Below are 21,406 nucleotides of genomic sequence, written 5' to 3'. Positions count from 1 at the left end.
AATACATTATGAATATTACTGAGCTTCACTCTGATGCTCAAGCAGCTCGTGTCAGCCTGACGCTCACACTATTATCTGCTTAAGTGTGATGTCATGCGAAGCGACTTCCGGGTCCAATCGCTCCATCAAACTGTGTGGGGAGACTCATCAAATGGTAATAATAAATGTTTACAAAGCACTGTAACACTTTAGAAAATCACGATCGCAAGTGTATATATATATATATATATATATCCATGCCAAATATCCGATGGTCAGAAAGTGATTCATTAAAATTTGTTATCTGTGATGCAGCAAATCCAGAGACCGTACTGTACACTATGATTTTATATTAAATTCACTTTAATGTGTGATATGACTAAAAGGTGGCCATAAACGAATATTTTCTCAATTCAAATAAGTAGCGGTTTGGACCCGGAAATAGTATTCCATACGTCATGACTTAACAAGCGAATACTCTGAAATACACACAAGCAAAATAATTATACCTCAATATAAATTTTACCAAATTGAGTACATTATGACAAACATTTCAACTAAAAGGGCTGAGATATTTATTTTAACTAGCGATGGACTGAGGGTGCTTTCAGTCACCAGAATACCCAGTTTGCTCCTGGGTCATGTTGTAAATGAAATACAAACTAAAATATAATAATAATACTCAAGATCGACAAATGTATTTAGAGTTATATTTTTTGTGTTTAATGTGTACGAAAACAGAGACAGAATTTAATGTCAATCTCTGCATTAACAAATTAGTTTTATGAAGTTTATTGGCATCCTTTCACTTTAGAGACATCCCAGTAAGAGCAGAGTGATATGACATGCATAAACATGCATTAAACACTTATATTCAACAGTTTATGTGTCTGTTGCATCATTACAAACGTAGTTTGCAAATTTCACAATATATGTTAAATATATGTTAAACTAACAAAAAATACATTTAAACATCCCTCGTGTGTGGCAATGAATACATTTATTATCCTTATATCTCATTTTGCTAAATAAGAGTCCTACTTAAGTACAGTAGTCAACATTTAAAGTGGATCAAAAAAAACTAAGACAAGACTTAGGACAACTTTGATGAAGGGTTTGATCTACCTGACATGTTGACTACTGTATAATTCAAGATAAACTAAAAAACAAGGGAAGCAATATCATTGTTGGGTAGTACGGTGTCTCAGAGGTTAGCACAGTCCAAAGACATGCACTATAGGTGAATTGAATAAAACTAGAATTGGGCGTAGTGTATGAGTGCGTCTGAATGGGTGTATGGGTGTTTTCCAGTACTGGGCCACATAAAACATATGCCAGAATAGTTGGCGGTTCATTCCTCTGTGGCAACTTCTGAAATAGAGACTAAGCTGAAGGAAAATGAATGAGTGAATGAATGGAGTGACTTTCATTGTTGTAACTTCACTTGGAAGCATGACCAATCAAACGGACCCCAGGTTGTGCATATTATTGATCCTATGTGCAACGTCACAGTCAGTGTTTTGTTCTGATTGGTTTGTTTTTTTCCCGGGATTTTACACTCACATGACTCACATGAGAATGAGGAAACAATGGTTCTTGAGGCCCACAGTATGTAATTTTCATGTACTGAACTCTTTTTTTTTTTTCAAATATGCCTAGGTTTATCCAAAATGTCATTCCAAGTTAAAATGACTCAAAGTTGGGTGGCGTGGTGGTGCAGTGGGTAGCGCTGTCACCTCACAGCAAGAAGGGCGCTGGTTCAAGTCTTGGCATATCTGTGGAGTTTGCAAGTTCTCCTTGTATGCGCATGGGTTTCCTCCGGGTGCTCTGGTTTTCCCCTCAAGTCCAAAGACATGTGGTATAGGTGAATTGAATAAACTAAATTGGTTGTAGTGCATGTGTGTGAATGAGAGTGTATGGGTGTTTCCCAGTACTGGTTAAAACATATGCTGGATAAGTTGGTGGTTCATTCCACTGTGGTGAGCCCCGGTTAATAAAGGGACTAACCTGAAAAGAAAATGAATGAATGATAAATGACCCAAAGTTGATTTGATTCAACTTAAAAAAAAATAAAATAAGAAAACCATGTAATTTTTACAATGTGGTAAAAAAAAATCTTGTTTTCGTAGTCCTTTACATTAAATCTGCTATTAGGAGGAGATTAAACCCTCATGTGGCCACTTGTAGTCCTAGTTCAAAACGTTATTTTAAAATATAATACAGGTCCTTGAGTGAGCAAGTTCTCAACAACAGAAACCTTTTTTTCTTTTTTTTGAGGAACTGAAACCACAAAGAGCTGTGTTGCAGTACTGTGACATTTATTAAAGTAAAGAAAAGTAGTACCAGTGGCTCAGGAGGTTTCTAAACATTAAACATACAGACACTGTAAAAAATGTCTGAAACGGTATGGCAGATACATCATTACAGCACACTGTAAATTGGTGAGTGTTATTTTCTCTCTTATTTCATTCTTGGTTTGCAAAAAGTCAGACCTGTAGAGCATTGCCTCTTTTAAAAATGTAAAAATTTGATGTGATGCTTCTTGTTAGACATTATATTTTTAAAACCTTAAAAAGAACACCTGCAGGATGCAGTATTTACAGTATTTTGTAGACACTAACATTTAAATGTTCATGGTCAGTACATTAAGCAATATTAAAAAGCACTACTGTTTCTAATATGTATAAAGATAGAAAATATTTCTTGAGCAACAAATACACATTAGACTGATTCCTTAAAATATTGTGATGATTAACACAGCCTTGATGCTGACAATTTAGCTATCAGTGAAATATGTAAACTATATTGAAATGTATAGATGCAGCCTCATGGAGTTAAAAACAAAATAATCTTTCCTTTTTGATATTTTAAAAAGCCTCATGTTATCCGTTATTTCCCTTTTCAGTTTAATAAACGGAGCTTCCAGCAAACAGAGGAATCATTCTCTGCTTATGAGGAACATTTACATAAGTTGTGGTTGGCTTTTTTATTATTAGTTTAGTGTTTTCCCCCCACATGATCAATTGTGAACATACAGTACTGCTAAACAGATTTTGTGTTCCACAGAATGAAGTCAGTCAAAGGGACTCAGAACAACATGAGGGTAAGTATGAGAGTTCTCAGTACTGTCAGAATAATTATAGTATTGTCAACTACAGTATTTTATAATAATACACAAATGCTGAATTCTACATTAAAATACGACCTACTGGACATTCTTGCAAGTCAAAGTTCTAAAGCTTTTGCAATAGTAGCTAGAGTTCACCCAAAAATAAAAAGTTCCTAACATTCACTCACATTCAAGTGGTTCTGAACTTTTATGAACCTCTGCTGAACACAAAACTAAATATTCTGAAGAACATTGGCATAAAGTGGCCAAAAACTAAAATGACCTTTTAGTTTCAACTTGTTCAACTTGAGACAAAAATTGTGCTCTAGCAAAATAAGCATACGTTCTGATTTATGTGGACTTCTACTCCAAATCCACTTTATACAAAAAATTGTTACGTCTTTATAAATTACATTTTTACTGAAGAGTTCCCTGGAAAAATATTTATTTTTTATATCATATTGTTGTAATAATTAGCGGGGTTGCCTTTGAGAGCACACCCTATATCATCTTCCCGCATTACAATTCCCATCCTACACTGCATTCGCACACCAGTTTCAAGTTCACTCTGATTATTCACAGCTGATCACTGATTACTTACCTGGACTATAAATACACCCTTCACACACACACACATTGCTGGGTCTTGTTAGTCTGTTTTTCATCCTTGGACTATTTGTGCTTTTATTCTTAGCCACCCGTCTCGACCCTTTGCCTATTTTATAGTGACAGGCAAAGTGAGGCTTCATGAAACACTGAAACAGAAGCAAATGTGTCAAAGCTTTGAAACCAGTCTTTACAGTCATTTTTATGCATTGCTCTGGAACAGCTTTAGCAAAGAAACAGTTGAACAAATTGAGATATTAAACCCCACGTTGTAGAGTCGAGGCTTCAAGTGATTTAGTGAAGCGGTGAAAATTTCTGACTAGCATGCCGGGACAATGGGTTCGAATCCAGGTGGATGCAGCTATAGCTGATAGTTTTTAAATGCTCTGTTCTTGTAATGTGTTTTGTTTTAACATTGGTCTGAAATCCCAATTAACACTTTGTGAATAAATATGTCTTGTTTTGGTCATAAAAAGTAACATTATTAAAATACATCAAGACATAATTTTAGTGTATTTGTATAAGTCAGGATTTATACTCGGACCATTTCTAGCGCAGTTACTCTGTTCACACGCACGGTCCACTAGGCTACAGGAGATAGAGATTCTTTTTTCTGACCCTGACAGACAAACGCAGATTTGCCAGGTCTCGAAACACTTCAGAAATGACCAATTCTTTGAATCGCTTCAGTCACGCGACCTGGTGTTTGGAAACACTTTAGTCACGTGACCTGGGTGTTTCGAATCATCTTAGTCACGTGACCTGGGTGTTTTGGATCATGCTTCAGTGCAGTGTTTCGAAACACTTGCACTTCGGGATCTCGACACGGTGTCGAAACGTCAGTTTTACATCAGCCATCCCTACTGTTTTACAGATTACTCTCTTGGATTATCTCTGTGGTTGTGTTTGCTGGTTTTTGACCCCTGCCTGTCTGACAATTCAAATAATCTAATAATTCTAATAATCCCTCTTCGCAGGACTTCTATTACTTTGTAAAAACACAAATTATCATTTATATTCATGTTTTCGACCTCCCTGCTTTTTGTTCTAATAGTAGCTCCTCTCCTCGATACCCTTCTGCTTTGTTTGTCACTGCTGGGGGTTAAGGATTAACGTTTAATTGAATTATATACAAATAAAACAGATTTTTCGAAGAACCCAGAATGGCATTTCAGCATACAGCTCATCCATTACCCGTTGACTATTGTCTATTATAAACAAACCAATCTAAAATGGCTTGCCACACCTATGAATCACTGCATCTCTCAGATCTGAAGTGGCCTTGTCAGACTTGCTTATGTACAGCATGATGTCAAGAAGGCAGAGGATGTGAAGCAGCAAAAGAGTGAGCAAGAAGATGAGGCCATGAGGCTCTTATTGTGTAAGACTGGGGTATACGAGTCCCGCCACCAGCCCAACAGGCCACACTGAGCCCGTTTCCATGACAACAGAATGCTAATGACTACACCCCTGGCTTTTCTTTCGCCAGAGAGAGCGATGCCACTGAATCTCGACTCTTCCACACCTTTCCATCCTCACAGCAAACCTCACACTCTCATCAGACCCGGTTATGTCTCACAGATCTCCTGATCGCACACACAGATTGGATTTGATTTAGCTGGACTGATGCTTGTTCCAGCCTTTATCTTTTGGTCATGTCCTCCCATCCCCCCATCCAACCTGCTTATGCTCTCCCTCTGTGATCTGCCCATGTGACCATAGCCAGCTGTTCATTGGCTGGCACCACAAGGGCATCCATCCAATCGGTGCCGCTCACTCATATAAACATAAGCAAAGCAGCATTTTTATGATTCAGAGCAGTCCCTTTCTTTCAGTAAGGAGTCAATGGGAAATACTACATTGGGTTCTACTTCTTCATTTCTCATACTCGCACACAGACTGGATCTTTTTTTGAGAGAACTATTCTGGCTGTAAGAGCATTTGCTGTCGCCTGCATTATTCCACATCATTGCCACTGTGACCAGCTTCCAGTATTTATGGTTCACACATGCAATTTTAGTATTAACACATGGACATGGCTGTGACATGTAAGTACTTTGCATTTAATCTTAACTGACTCCACTTACACAGTTACCTGTGAATCACAATAGCAGTGGTGCTGTTATTGTTGTTACCATAAACATTCCATGATGATCCAGAATAGAGCTAGCTGAAAGATTCATTTCAAGTCATATTTACATCACTGTGAAGTATTGTACATCATTATAAATATGTCAGGTAAAAGCTTTAATGTACAAAATATATGCTTTTTTATTTTTTACATTATGGGCTATAATTTCCCGTTCACATTTTTAGTCTATTAATAGTTTTCCTTTTCAATAGCATTTTGCTTTGTTTGTCACTGGTGGGGAAATGCATTATTGCTTGATACTATTAAAAGCAGCTGTACACTGGTGACTAATAGTGTCGCCATATATTTTTTACCATCTAGAGGACTCCTCTGTTTGTCCAGACAGGCTGTGCAATGAAATAATTATGTGGAAGGGAGAAAAATCTTGATTAATTAATCTCGCTGTATAAAATATTTATATAATGCTACAAACCCTGTGGAATCATGTTTCTGACATGATTTGGCGTTTATTATTATTAATAAAATAAGTATATAAAGCAAATTAAATAAAGAAATTTAATTTAGTCACTATAAGAAAAAATGCCTTGATATATATATATATATATATATATATATATATATATATATATATATATATATATATATATATATATATATATATATATATATATAGAATTGACAAACATAAACAGAGCAATTTCTTTTTCATTTCTCAAAACAGTTTACAAAAACGTGAAATGTTCCTAGATTCACTTTAGTCTGCTTAGTTTTACATTCTTAAAAATGCCCTAAGGATATTTACTAAAGAAAGATACTCTCTGATTCTTGAATAAAATCAAAGCACAAACGCTACAAAAGTGTCAATAATATTATAACAGGAAATAAATAAAAATAAATAAATAAATAAATAAATAAATAAATAAAATAAATAAACAAATATAATAATAAACATAAATAAAATTAAATAAATAAATATATGATAAAAAGTAAATAATAAATAAATAACCAAATAAATAAATAAATAAAATAATACATTAAAAATATAAAAAATAAATACATTAAAATAATAAATAAATACATAAATAAATACATTAAATAATAAATTAAAAAACATATATACACGTTTATTTATTTTTTTATAAAATGTATTATTTTTAATTGACATCACTTTGAGTTCTGATTAAAGTTCAAATTCCCTCACACTCTGATCAACAATGTATTATTGATGAAGAAAGCAACACATAACTGACAACTTCTACTATGAGCATCAAACTCTTTCTAGAGACACACTGGCCAGCAGAGTTTATCTGCATTCACACCATGTTGTAATTACCATTAATTTCAAGAGGACAGGACATGATGTTCTACTCTGACCTGATCACATCCTCTGACAGGGATTATGCATTTCTATGGCATCATTATCAACCCCCAAACAAATACCTAAACCTGAATATGCAGGTGGTACATGTAGGAGCTGACATAAAAAATTCACAGTTTGCAAGTTGTAATGACGATGTGGATGCTTTGCAGTAAGAGTCTCATAATTATGATAATTCAAATATGGCATGAACACACCTTTTAGCTTCAACTCTTAATTAAATGCACCTGATCCAGCTAATCAGATGCTTCTGGCTTATATAAAAACCAGGTGTGTTGGAGCAGGGCTTTAACTAAACTGCTGGACTGTGGCTCTCTGAGGAATTGTTTAATTGTTTTTTTATGTTTTGACCGTTATGGGGCATATTTGTAAGAATGTCGTCACTAATTCTGATACAATATTGTGTTTTAATTTAGAAATCATTTTCCATCTGTGCTATCATTTGTAATGATTTTCAAATATTTTGGATAAATGGCTAAAACGCCATTTGAAGCATTGAGCCATGTTGCTCAAAACACCAGGGCCTTACTCAATGTATATTTCCAGTCTCTGTACTGTGAATTCACTCATGGGTTTTTCTGGTGCAATGCTCTAACATTGTTGGTAGATGGTACATCTAGAGAAGTCTTTAGAAAATATGATCAGAAACTAAATTTATTGGCAGAAAAACTAGAATAATATGGACTTAAAAAATTCAAAGTAGCTGATGTACAGTGTTGTTTTATTACACACCTGTGCTCTGTGGTAAAAAATCAACCATATAATAGATCAATCAATGATATGAACAACCAACAATTATAAAAGGGTTACAAGCAGTGTGCAAATTATACAGGTTGTCAGCTTTTTTGCAGTAGTTTTTGGAATACAATAATCATGCCTCTGTGAACAAAGTATAGATAGATTAGATTAGATTCAACTTTATTGTCATTACACATGTACAAGTACAAGGCAACGAAATGCAGTTTAGGTCTAACCAGCAGTGCAATAGCAGCAAGTGCAGGATACAGGTATAAGTTATAAAGTGTAGTTATAGAAAAACTATGGTGATATTTACGGATGGATGTACTATCAACATTATATACAGGTTGTATTAGCTATGAACAGAGATTTGCATAAATGAATATATGTACATGATGCTATTAATAATCAGGAGTGGCAGATAGATAAACATAATTACAAATTACAAATGTCCATGTGCAGTGGGTATGTACAGTTCAAGTAAATGAATCAGTGCAATGAATATGTGCAAACTTTAAATGTGCAAATGTTAAATAGTGCAGTGATTGTGAGGAGTATAAGTTAGAGGAGTGTGGGGGGTGTATTGGGGGGGCAAAAGAGTCAGTGAGGGGCAGAGTTCAAAAGGGAGACAGCTCTGGGGAAAAAGCTGTTCCTCAGTCTGCTGGTTTTTGTCCGGGGGAGCCTGAAGCGCCTGCCGGAAGGCAGGAGAGAAAACAGATGTATTTAAATACATCATGTATTAATCAGGCTTTACAGTGGCGCAGTGGGTAGCACGGTCGCCTCAAAGAAAGAAAGTCGCTGCTTCGAGCCTCGGCTGGGTCAGTTGCCATTTCTGTGTGGAGTTTGCATGTTTTCCCCGTGTTCGCGTGGGTTACTTCCAGGTGCTCTGGTTTCCCCCACAAGTCCAAAGACATGCGGCATAGGTAAATTGGGTAGGTGAATTGGTTGTCCGTAGTGTATGTATGTGAATGAGAGTGTATGGGTGTTTCCCGGTGATGGGTTGCAGCTAGAAGGGTATCCACTGCGTAAAACATATGCTGGATAAGCTGGCAGTTCATTCGGCTGTGGACCCCTGATTAATAAAGGGACTAAGTTGGTGCCAATAGCCTAGTAGTTAGTGCATCGACACTGCACCAAGGTGCTCACGGCGACCCGAGTTCGATTCCCCCCAAGGTCCTTTGCCGATCTCTGCTCCCCACAGTTTTCTGTCTGTAAAATTTTAAATTTAGTTAATTTTAAAAATAAACAAATAAATAATAAATAAATAAATAAATAAAGGGACTAAGCCAAAGAAAAATGAATGAATTTATTAATCAAGATTTAGTTTTTTAGAAAAATGACTGGATTCTGACCTAGAGCAACCTTTGATGGGCTATGCTAACACACATGCGATTCTCAAAAAAGACTTTTTAATATAAAACAGCAAAAATTTCCAAACAGTACTAAGTGTGCATCCCTACACTAATAAATGAATGCTTATGAAAGATAATGGCTACAGTTCTTTTTTAACTTCTATGGGTGAGTGCGGGCATTGGCATCTATTAAAGTACACATTATATGAGTCTAATTTGACTTCACTCTTAGGCTAGATTTAGATACAAACATCTATTTCACTACATTGATGCATTGGTTGTAGGGGAGACCATTTTATCTTAACTAGTCATTAATATTAAATATTCAGATCAGTTTAAACTATGTTCCACCAGTTAAATAGCAAACCCCCACAAACAACATTTAGACATCCTTCAGGGGGGGATCAAGTGTTAATTAGGGGGTCAAACCAATCATTAAATATCACCAATATTAATTTGTGGACCTAATAAATCATAATCCTCACCACAAACTAATCACAATATGAATCAAACTGTTAGTTTAATTTTCTTTTAATCTACTGATAGTTTCAGTCAATCTTATATTACAATGACATTACCAGAACTTCCCCGTCCTGTCTTTCGGCACTCAAGGCAGTGAGCTGTGACCTGTATTGGTTGCTGCTTTTGACACCTGCCTTGCTTTGCCTGACATGCCCACTTCCAATCATCAATGCTTGTGACCCTGGAAATCACCTGGGGCCCCATGTATCAATGTTGTGTACGCACAAAAACATTGCGTCCGCCAGATTTCATGCTCATGTTTGGATTTACTAATGATGAAAATAAGGTGAGAATGTGCGTTGGTCTCTGCTAACTTCATGTCTGGCGTCCGTGTATTTCTTGTGTGTGTTTGTTTTATTTCCATTGGCAACTCCTAGAGGCAATTATGTTAAACTGCACATTATAAAAGTATCTTTGAGCTTTGCAATGGAAGCTGTATGGGACAGGATCATGTTTAGCAGGTATATAAGGTTTCCATACCATGCAGTTGACCAGCCAAAGATTAAAGCGCAATTTGCAGAGATCGTCGGTTTTCGTCGCCATTTGAAGACAAATTTGCATACGTGAATCGGAAACATTTCCATTCAATAAATGTGCAAATAATATGTGATGCTCAAATGCGCTTAACAAATATTGTAGCAAGGTGAACTTGGTCAACCCATGATTTATTCATCCTCACAAACAGCATGTTTGGGATGAGGCCCCAAAGTGGCAAGCACTCGGTCAGTTGTAGAGCCGGCGATTGGGCAGCTGAAATGCCGGTGGCGCTACCTTGATGAGAGCAGAGGGGTGCTGCTATATCGCCCTAACAAAGTATTCCTCTAATACATCTGTGTCTCCCACAGACACGGATACTACTCCAGACAGTAAAGTGTAGCCCACAATTGAGGCAACTCTCTCCTCAAAGGGTGTTAGTTCAGCATCCCCTGTTCCCCCGCCTCTTCGGTCCATACTGTGATGGTGCACCGCTGTTCTCTTAACCTGCACCTTTACATCGGACCATTTCTTTTTTAACGCGTTAACCGCGTCAGCTAAACTCTCCCTCTCTATTTTTTTTTTCTTTTGTTATTAATTCCAGAGGACAAACTTGCAAAAACAGTTTTTCTACGCTCCCTCCAATAGGAGCACCTACAATTTACATTCTGTGAAGTTTCTCTTTTTGCTTGCTTTTGCCATTGCTTTTTCATTTGGTTTTGTAAAAGTAGCGTCATTACCATATTTATTAGGTTTAGTGCTCGTGCACTCTGTTTCACGTTAATTCGAAAGTACAAAGAGAATATGTGTGGGATTCCGCATACGGTGTTTCATGCATCTGAATTTTTTACTGCGTATGCACATTTACAGCTTTGTAAATGTTTTCGTATTGATTCAACGCAAGTCGTTGTACATAAGGCCCCTGCTCTGTATTGAATTGAATGGTGACATTCCACTTTGTCATTGATATAGTGAACACAGCTTTAAGCACGTTTCACCCTATAGACTTCCATTTACATGCATGCAAATGTGGCAGACTAGAAACGCAAGCTCATGCAACAAGTTTCACAGTTCGCTGTATTGGAAAGTTCAAGCTTGGTGAACTCTGACCTGTGAAAACGCATAACGTGTTTGCGTGAAACAAATCAAAGATCAAAACATGACCTTTCTGGACAGAAATTTTAAATATGGACCAATTGCTTGCTTTTTTTAATGTCTAATGATCTCGTTTAATCCTGCCCCTTTTTCGCTGCGCCATACAACAGAATATTGCACACACAAACTCTAGTGTGACCACGGCATCAGTATGTACAAAGCCTTATTCGTACACTGTAAAAAAAAAAAAATCTGCTATTTTATTTAATGCTGGGGTGCCAGAATAAAATCATAAAATAATGGCTGTTAAATTAAAGAAATTCACCGTAAAATAACAGATGTTAAATTACAGAAATTTACCATAAAATAACAGATGTTAAATTACAGAAATTTACCATAAAATAACAGAAGTTAAATTACAGAAATTTACCATAAAATAACAGATGTTAAATTACAGAAATTTACCATAAAATAACAGATATTAAATTACAGAAATTTACCATAAAATAACAGATGTTAAATTACAGAAATTTCCTTAAATTGAAATTTCTGGTAAATTTCTGTAATTTAATGTCTGTTATTTTATGGTAAATTTCTGTAATTTAATGTCTGTTATTTTATGGTAAATTTCTGTAATTTAATATCTGTTATTTTATGGTAAATTTCTGTAATTTAATGTTTGTTATTTTATGCAAAATTTCTGTAATTTAACAGCCGTTGTTTTATGTTTTAATAACAAGCGTAAAATAACTGAGTTTTTTTTTTTTTACAGTTTACATTTCTGTATTATCTGTTCACACCCAGGTGACAGTATAGAGATGGGCCTTTTATTATAATCTTGCTACATTTTCATATACTGTAATTCTCAACATCATACACAAATTGCCATCTCCTCAAAGAGTAACATTTCCCTGTGTTTGCATCTAAACTAACAGATGCTTTATCATGATGAAGGCTCAACAAGACAAAACGCATGTCGAGCAAGCGTGCGACCAACCATAACCAATGTGTCCTGTATGCAGACATTAACTGGCCCACTCTCTTTAGTGCACTGTGTCAGCTTGTTTCTCTCCAGGCTCTGACTGTGTCACAGCACTGCTGGAGATTAGACTGACAGGGCCTTAATCCCATAGAGTTCCTCAGTTCCCCATGCCAGACCAGCGCTGTGCCAGGCCTGTACCCAATGGCCAGACAAAGGGTTGCACGGCCTGAGATAAAGAAAAACTCCATTAAGCCAGAGGCCAGATAGAAGTACTACAACAGAGAAAAGACTGACTGAATAAACTGCAGTATAGCCAATGGCAATTTTAAGTTTGATATGACACAAAGCAGTCTTTAACAGCAAACTAGAATGACAGCTGGTGGAGCCTCCATGCCTTCAAGCCCATGAACATTATTTCAAAAGCAAAGCGAAATTGGGTGCTTATTGCAAAGACCTTTGTTTGAATGTCAATGTCTCTGACTGTGCAGGTGGAGAAAAAACAGAAAAAGTACGTCACCCAAAGTGTCACATCACGGTTTAACACAGTGGACAAAGACAGAGCTTACAGGCCAATGCCCAAGTCAGAGATGTTGAGCCAGGATGACCCCAAATCCCGCCCAATGCTGTGAGTACATGCTCTTATTATGAAGTAAAAATGCTGACTTCATGGTTGAAGCACTTTACTCCTGGTTATAAATGTCTTGCTGGTTATGACTATTATAGTTTGGTTTAGTTCATTATTAATTTTCTCTAAGCATTTGCTCAACTAAAAGCATTTAGAGCACAGCCATTAGCGAGTATCTATACTGCAAAAACTTTTTTTTCACAATGCACTGTTTTTCTATGTGAACAGCAACTTTCTATCTTTCAAATTCACCTTTTAAACACACTGCGTCATGTTAAAGTCAGTATGGAATGGAAGTTTGACTATTTTAAAAATTTACTTAAAGTGATGTTTATCTCATTACATTACACACAAAAGAAAAAAAAAGTCACAATTTAGCATGCAATTATCAAATCAAAAAAGGCTTCAATTTTAATGATATATGCGCTCTATGTGTTTTAGAGTGAAGCAAGACACTGTGTTCTTATACATAATCCAATTCATTCACAATAAATGCTGCTGCACAAACTCCATCTCTGCCTCTGCTTTGATTATTTCAGCACGCATTTGGGAATGCAACATGTACTGTGCACCAACCATCTTTTGACTGAGATTACAAACCTATAAATCGGAATGAAACAATAGGGAAAAAATGTGGGACAGGACTTAATTTTGTCCAACAAAAAATGATTGGACCATTGCCCAGAGACCCGATTTGTTTTCATAGTGATTTCTTTGTGAGTAAAAAAAAAAATAAAAAATCTCTCCCATGCTTTATAACCTTTCATTCGGCTGGATCTTAAGTTTTTAAATAATAGAAAATCATCTTAATTTGCTTGTCAAGTTGTTAGCACTATGCATCACAGGAGCCAAACATGCAGATGGCAAAAGCAAACAACAATCAGTGTTAATATACACTCATAGTGTGCTGTAATATCTATCTATCTATCTATCTATCTATCTATCTGGGGGTGGGTCACTTGGTGATTCCCAAAAATATCCTATATGTTATTAAACTATTAGAATTACAATATTTTATCCATAACCTAATAGTTACATAAAAATAACATGCAAATAAAAAGCCATCAGCCTTTCAATTCTTTTTCCGTTGGATTGCAACCAGGTTATTACACTAGATTAATGACATCGCAATAATGTTAGTTGCAGCAGATTGATTTTATGGCACAATGTTAAACTTTGACACCTTTACGACACATTAAAAATAAAGGTCACGACTGAACAGAGGCTTCAAGTGGCGTTCTCCAAAATTAAACCAAGAATAGTCTTGTGCAGTAAACATTGTGCCCACTATTCTTATTAAGTGAGGTTAATATTAAAAGAAACAAATGAACGATGATTATAAAAAAAAAATGATATGGTTGTTGCACCTTTTTTGTGCTGTCAATAAGCTTGTCTATATAGTTCCTATTGGTGCGTGTGCACCGTTGTGTGCAATGTTTGTATGATTAGAACCACCTCCAAGGATAGTGGGGGTCAAGAGTCAGTGGAATTGTTATTCACAAGTTGAAAGGTTTGGGAACCCTGGATTTACTCTTCCATAAGTGGCTCCAAACTTGCATCTTTTTCTTAATTAACAATTTTAATTTTTGGCTGAACTAACCATTTAAAGGACTATATGTAGAATTCAGTAACCCCCGTTTTTTATTTGCAAAGATGTAAACGACAGAACGTGATTCAATGCCTATGCTCACGGCAGAGATGGTTTGTTCTTTGATTAGAATACAAAGTTGTGTGTGTGTGTGTGTATATGTATGTGTATATATATATATATATATATATATATATATATATATATATATATATATATATATATATATATATATATATATTTGCAAAATTCATTAATGAACCTCCAGGCACAGTTCACAAGTTCTCATATACCTTAATTGTATAAGCATTTGTTTTGTGCAATATAGAAATGCATATATGCTATAGCACTCTGTTAGAAGAAGCATGTGCAAACATCACATTATTTTAACTTTGCCAGTTAAAACATCCCAAGTCCTTTCACTGCAAGTTTGTCTCACATTATAAAATAAGTGATTATAACATGAGAATGCTTTTCCATGTGTGTTTAGAGAACTACGAGAGAAGCTCCAGCCAGAGGTGATTGAGCTGATTAAACAGCAGAGGCTGAACCATCTGTGTGAGGGCACTTGTTTCAGGAAGATCAGTGCTCGTCGCAGACAAGGTCAGTTACTCGTTCAAAACAGGGCTACAATTACATGTGCAGATTTAAACTCATTTACATTGAGAGAAGTTCAGACTGCATGGGTTCCCTTTCAATTTCAGAAAACATGCAGTTGTATGAGGCCAGCAAAGACACTGCATTATACACCACAGCTTATCAAAATGTATATACACAAACTGATTGGAAACACTGATCTCTTTCTATGCACATATTTAATAATCTACTTGGTCATTACAAGCTTAAGTTCCCGGACCACGTTATTGTAATGCTTCTAGTCTGTTTGATACAGGATTTATTTAAAACACAACTTTCTCGGTATATCAGCCTAAAAGGAAAATCTCATTCTGTATTTGGGGCACACAACACCCTATATGCTGGGTGAAAAATGTACAGCATTATTATTGTTCTTGCTTTGTTTTGAAGCATGTTTTCTTCAAAACCATTTGATATAAATTATTCATCAAATATTCAGCATGAAAGGGCAGTCAGTTAAAGGGGCAGAATATGAGGCTTTTAATGAGAAGTGATTTTTCTCAGGTCACTGGTGCTTTAATGAAAATCTGACATCCACTAAATTTGTTGTCATCTTAAAGTAAATTATATAGAGGATTTGCACTTATGTCAAGATTTCATCAGTAGGGTATAGGGGAGCGCAGGGCACAAAGAAACGCAGGGTAAAATGTATCAGAGAGTTAAGCTATTTACTCAGGGTTAGCCATGGCTTGCTTCCACGTTTTTCACCACAGTGTCAGCAGACGTCTTCCCGCCAATTATTGACAAAGTTCGACGAAATTTGGATGAGTAACACAGGAGAAACCATTTTTGCAGCATAAAAAGTATTTTTTATTACAGTCAATATTTTTTTTATATAAAAAAAAAAATCTGTGAAAGTTTGCGAGTAAAATCTGTAATGTTGTCATTACTATCTTCTAGGCTAAAAGATGGAACCATTTTGAAAGATGTAAAAAACACACAGTGACTGTACAGCCAGTTTTGAGGAAAACACGACACAGCAGGGTTAGTTGTAACAGGGTGTTTCAAATAAGCTACACAGTTGGACACCAATTAAATGATCAAAATAATTTTTGAATTTTGAGTGTAATGTTGAGAACTTTTTAAATAAAAGTTTATTAATAGAAAATATTTTTAATAGAAAAAAAATCATTTACTGCTATTAATGCAATTAAATCAATTGTATAATAATGTATAATAATTCAAATAAATCCAAATGTGTTTCTCCAAAAATAAATAAACAAACATGCAGTGCTAAGCAGAATTAAAAATAAATTGAGCTGTGTATTGAGGAAAAATAGCTACTATTTAAAGTAAGCTGGATTTCAATTAATTGTGGGAAATCTGACTTTATAAGCACGTGTTACCACTAGGCCTCTGTCTGTTACAACTTGCCCCACAGGTGGGGAAAATAGTAGCATTTTAACTCTTGGCAATGCTGCACAGAAACCATAGGTCCGGCGATCATACTTTCAGTGCTCATTTGTAGGAGAGGATTGTGTGTTGTTGGTAAAAAAAATGGTTCGTCTAACCCCATTACTTTGTTCATAATTTGGCCAAAACCAAAGAGTGTTACTTTGTGCACCACTCTCCCCTATGCACAGCTGGTGTTTCTTCCCATAGCGATAAACTTCTGGTGAGCGGTAAATGTGACTTTTTTAATTTTATACGGTTCCTTTTATACCTTTTATAGCATCAATGTTGTAATATAATTAAAACCTAATCAGTTAAATAGACTTCAGACATCACTTAGTTGTTTAAGTGTAAAATGAGATGAAAAGCCATTTACATGCAAGCGCCTGTCGGGATTAGCAGGCGAGAGCAGAAACTCCATTCAAAATACTGGAGTAAAATGTGACATTTGGAGTAAAATCTCAAAACATAAATTGACATAGAAAGCATATGTTAACATTATATTGAAGCATCTGTTTATATTTTCCAAAACAACCAAGCACAGAAATCAGAAAGAGCTTTATTGCCAGGTATGTTCACACATACTAGGAATTTGTTTTCGTGACAAAGCTTCTACAGTGCAACAGCATTACAGAGACAGGACAAAAAACAGATAATAAATATATTAAAAAAAAAAATAGAAGTAGTGAGTGCAAATATACAGATTGACAAGTGTATGTAAGTGTTTATTACTATATACAACGTTATATGTGCAGCTGTTATGTGTAAATTGGCATGTAAAGTGTGTTGTTAAATAAGTGTATATGTGTATAAAAGTGTATAGCAAGTAGTGATGTTGGTTTCACAATTATTATCATCAAGTGTTCATGAGATGGATTGAGACAGAGTTATTGAACCACAGAGTTATTGAATCTAAAATATATAAATCTCTAAACCTTTTTTATATTTTAAATGAGGGAAATAAACATGCGTTACAATGTGACCAAAAAAAGTCTGCGAGTTTACAGTATACAACATACTCTGTAGAAATTCTCTAAATGAAACTGCACAACTTCTATTTTATTTTACATTTTTGCATTTACAAGGGAAACGCTCCATTATAGATGTGACAGCTCTTTGTTATAGATGTGACATATGTGAAATTGCCACTTGTGTGACTTAGGTAAATCAAAAATAATTGTTTGGGAACATTGACAGAGACATTTTTGAGTATTTTTACAGTACTATAAAATTCAAGCCTACACAAAATACGTAGAAAGGGTTTTGCTATTTTGGAGAAAATGTAATGTTTTTCATGGCAAGGTTTACATTTGCATGGAATACTCATATGTTTGTCTGTATACTTCTTTCCTAGACAAGTTCTGGTATTGCCGTCTGTCACCAAACCACAAAGTGTTACACTATGGAGATATAGAAGAGTTCTCCCAAGGACAAATATCACATGACTCTCTCCAGGACAAAGGTAAGCAACATACCTTCTACAAATAAATTACAGTTATTATTGAAAACTCCTGTGTTGTGACCTTTATACTACCTATGTGATTAAATCAATTAAATATTGAAAGCTGATGTCATACAAAGGTACAATAAAGTAGGTGGTCAACGTGCTTTATAAATGTGTAAAATAGAATAGCTTTGTGGGGCATAGGCCTAACATTCTATCCTTTTCTACATTCAGTGACAGTAGCAGATATCAAAGCGGTGGTAACAGGTAAAGACTGCCCACATATGAGGGAGAAAGGAGCACTTAAGAATAAGGTAAGAATTAATACTGTAAAAGAAACTTAATAAGTAAACTCACCAGGTGTTGTGGATCCAAACAAAGTTCATACAAGTTATTTTATAGAAAAAAATGTAAAAATTCCAGGTTTTTTATCGAAGCTTGATAACCTCCTCACATTCAAAACAACGCAAAAGCACAAAAGTGGAATACAAACCGCCATATTAACAGCTGAAAACAATTAGTCCAGAAATGAATCGTTAATGTCAGTGAAGTCAACGTGACGCCATCTAGTGTTTAGATGTGTGTAAAAGACAAATAACTAATGTCGCTTATTAAAGTCTAGTTGCCTTTTTTAGGTAAGAATAATAATAAACCAAAAAACAACACATAGAAATAATTATATTAGGAAAAAATATGTCATTCAGATCTTTCCATTCAGATAGGATATACAAAAACAACATGTAGCTTAAAGTAAGAAACCAAAGTAGTCCAATTGTAGGACACTTTTAGTTCAAAAACGTTATAGGAGCATTCTCTGATGGTTAACCTGAAAGGTTTTCTTTATGTAAACAGAATGTTCACTCTAGGAGGTCGTTAAATTCCCTTTCAGATTCTCTTAACTTTCTGTTTTTAATAAAATACCTCCATACTATGGCAATCAGATTTGACTTTTATTAATTCTCATGAATTCTTGATATCACTAGTTCATTTCTTGATCAACCATTTAATTATTGATGTCAAAACTTGAATTGCTGATATCAAGTATTTTCACTAGTTAAGTATCTCCATAATTGTCAATTCTTAATATATCTCGATAATTCCAATGTCACTAATGTTAATTTATGATATCATGAATGCAATTGTTACTAAGATAGCTATTTTTGATGTCATAAATTTTATTCATATGGATTTCAGATATAAGAATTAACTTGTGTAACATGTTGAAATACATTTAGTGATATCAAGAGTTTCCATTTTACATATCAATATAATTCTTAATATCAGTCATTTAAATTCTTACTAGCAGTATTAAATTGTTGATATAGACATATAGAATAAGAATAGAAATTTGCACTTGTAGCCTCTTCATTACTGATATAAAAAATAAAGGCCTTTAAAAGAATAAAGATATGTATTTCTAATATGTATAATAAGAATTTTAACTACAAAGAAATCCATTTTTGTTATCAATTAAATTAAAAAAAAGCAGCCTATGGTGACATTTAATTATAGTGAAAATACCAATTCCTGTTATCAAAAATGAAAATAGTGAAATTTAATTGTTCATAAAGAGAATTAACATTGTTACTAGTGGAAATGCAATTCCTGATATAAACGATTTAATTCTTGATATCATGACAGGGAATTTTTAAAACTGAAGGGAATTTTCTAAACTGACCCCAGCTGGGTTTAACGATCATAAAAGACATCTGAGTGCACCTGTATTAACATGCAAACAGGGTTTGGCGAACAGGAAGTGAGGTCAGGTACTCTCAGGTAACTGGGTTTGAAAATTGTTTACCTTCCTCTGATTTTCAGGAGTTGCTGGAACTGGCCTTTTCCATTCTCCATAACTCTGATGAATATCTGAACTACATCGCTCCAGACAAGCACGAGGTGAGTAAAGGATCACATATATACCATAAACGACTATACAATTATTAATTTGGTCTCATGGAAAGATAAAGAGTCTGTTGAATTCATTCAGTATCTTTGACAACACTCTATTAATTGGATTGCAATTATATTTTTCCCACTAGTACTGTATATGGACTGATGGCTTAAATGCTCTTTTGGGAAAAGAGATGACAAGTGAACTCACAAGATCAGATATGGACACTCTGGTTACTATGGAGCTGAAACTTCGCCTTTTGGACCTCGAAAACATTCAGATTCCTGATGTCGCTCCTCCTGTTCCCAAAGAGCCCAGCACTTACAATTTTGTTTACGACTTTACCCAGCAGCACAATTGAGACTGGAAAAGAAAATTCCTTACTCAAACTGATCATCAGCTACAAGGATGTAGTCACCTTCTTCTCTTTTATGCTATTCTACTTCTCTCCCTATTATATGGATGGAATAATTTTTTTCTCCTCTAGATTGTGACTATGATGTGACTTTAGTTTTATATACCCTGTAAATTACTTCTATGACTTTACTGAGGAAAAAGTCAAAGTAATATTTCTTTTTAGTCACCTGTTTTAATGAATACTTAACTTGGTATCATGCACAACATTTTGTGTAAGTAAAGTACATGTCTACATGAAAAAAATCAAGTGAAACTGGATTTGTTTCATACTCATACATAAAACACCACACATAACGAATTCTTAGACTGTTACAAATGAATGTGCTATTAATTTAATAGCAATGCTAATAAAGGCAATGCATCCATAAATATAGCAATTTTTTACATAATTCAAAATGGCCAAAAATTGGGAAAAAGCTGGGAAAATCAGACATCGTCCAACTTGACATGCTCAGCCGGATGTAAAGATGTAAACCAATTTTATCAATTTTGGACCAATGGTTGAGAAGTTATAAGCAAAAAATGCTCTTTTTTGTATCTCCGGACTACTAGGCGGCAGTAAGCCGAAACGCAACAGGTAATTTTCAGACCATGGTTGTCATAAAACACAACAAGTTTGGTGTAAATATTTTGATGCGTTACGGAGATATTGCCTCAAGTAAATTTTGGCAACTTCTACATTAAATTTGTCCGCAAGTTGTCGGTGCAATAGCCTAGTGGTTAGCGTTCTGACATATGGTGCAGTAGCACTTCAGGGCATCCTGAGTTCAAATCCCGGCTTGAGGTCATTTCCCATCCTTACCCTCTTTCTCCCACTTCATTTCATATCTAAAATGCTGTCCTATCCACTTAATAAAGGCCAAAAATAAATCTTTAAAAAGAAAAACCTTTTGGTAAGCGTGGTCTGTAGTTCATGTGATTCAATTTTGGTGAAAGTTCGGAAAAGTTAGTTCAAATAGGTTTTACAAAAAAATCGAAATAGCGGAAAAAAAATTCATGACGGAAAATGATGTCATAGGGTGCGTTTTGAATCGCCTTGAGCCAAGGAATCATTGGAATTTTGAACGTAGCCCATTCGGTCCAAAA

General features: G+C 35.1%; 1 protein-coding gene across 3 annotated transcripts; it reads left to right on the top strand.

The window, feature by feature from the left end:
- Positions 1-2,296: 2,296 nt before the first annotated feature.
- On the top strand, positions 2,297-20,689 carry si:dkey-56f14.7 (engulfment and cell motility protein 1). Of its 3 annotated transcripts, XM_056474893.1 has the most exons (9): positions 2,297-2,420; positions 2,885-2,955; positions 3,046-3,082; positions 12,816-12,952; positions 15,031-15,143; positions 17,923-18,030; positions 18,247-18,326; positions 19,831-19,908; positions 20,052-20,689. In XM_056474893.1, the coding sequence occupies exons 3-9, from the start codon at positions 3,047-3,049 to the stop codon at positions 20,262-20,264; spliced, it is 765 nt and encodes a 254-aa protein (XP_056330868.1). In that variant the 5' UTR covers positions 2,297-2,420; positions 2,885-2,955; position 3,046; the 3' UTR covers positions 20,265-20,689. The 3 variants fall into 3 exon arrangements, with proteins under 3 accessions (XP_056330868.1, XP_056330866.1, XP_056330869.1); XM_056474891.1 differs by having other exon boundaries at positions 2,885-3,082; XM_056474894.1 differs by lacking the exons at positions 2,297-2,420; positions 2,885-2,955; positions 3,046-3,082 and adding an exon at positions 5,502-5,742.
- Positions 20,690-21,406: the final 717 nt, after the last annotated feature.

This window comes from Danio aesculapii, chromosome 16, assembly GCF_903798145.1.
Source record: "Danio aesculapii chromosome 16, fDanAes4.1, whole genome shotgun sequence".
In the NCBI taxonomy this organism is placed as follows: domain Eukaryota; kingdom Metazoa; phylum Chordata; class Actinopteri; order Cypriniformes; family Danionidae; genus Danio; species Danio aesculapii.
This window is presented reverse-complemented; position numbering and strand designations above follow the sequence as displayed.

Bases quoted from the DNA above. Each gene is read 5' to 3' on its own strand.
- si:dkey-56f14.7 (XM_056474893.1), top strand. From the start codon at position 3,047: ATGAAGTCAGTCAAAGGGACTCAGAACAACATGAGG. The intron at 3,083-12,815 runs GTAAGTATGAGA...CTGACTGTGCAG, and splicing joins GGACTCAGAACAACATGAGG to GTGGAGAAAAAACAGAAAAA. The intron at 18,031-18,246 runs GTAAGCAACATA...TTCTACATTCAG, and splicing joins TGACTCTCTCCAGGACAAAG to TGACAGTAGCAGATATCAAA.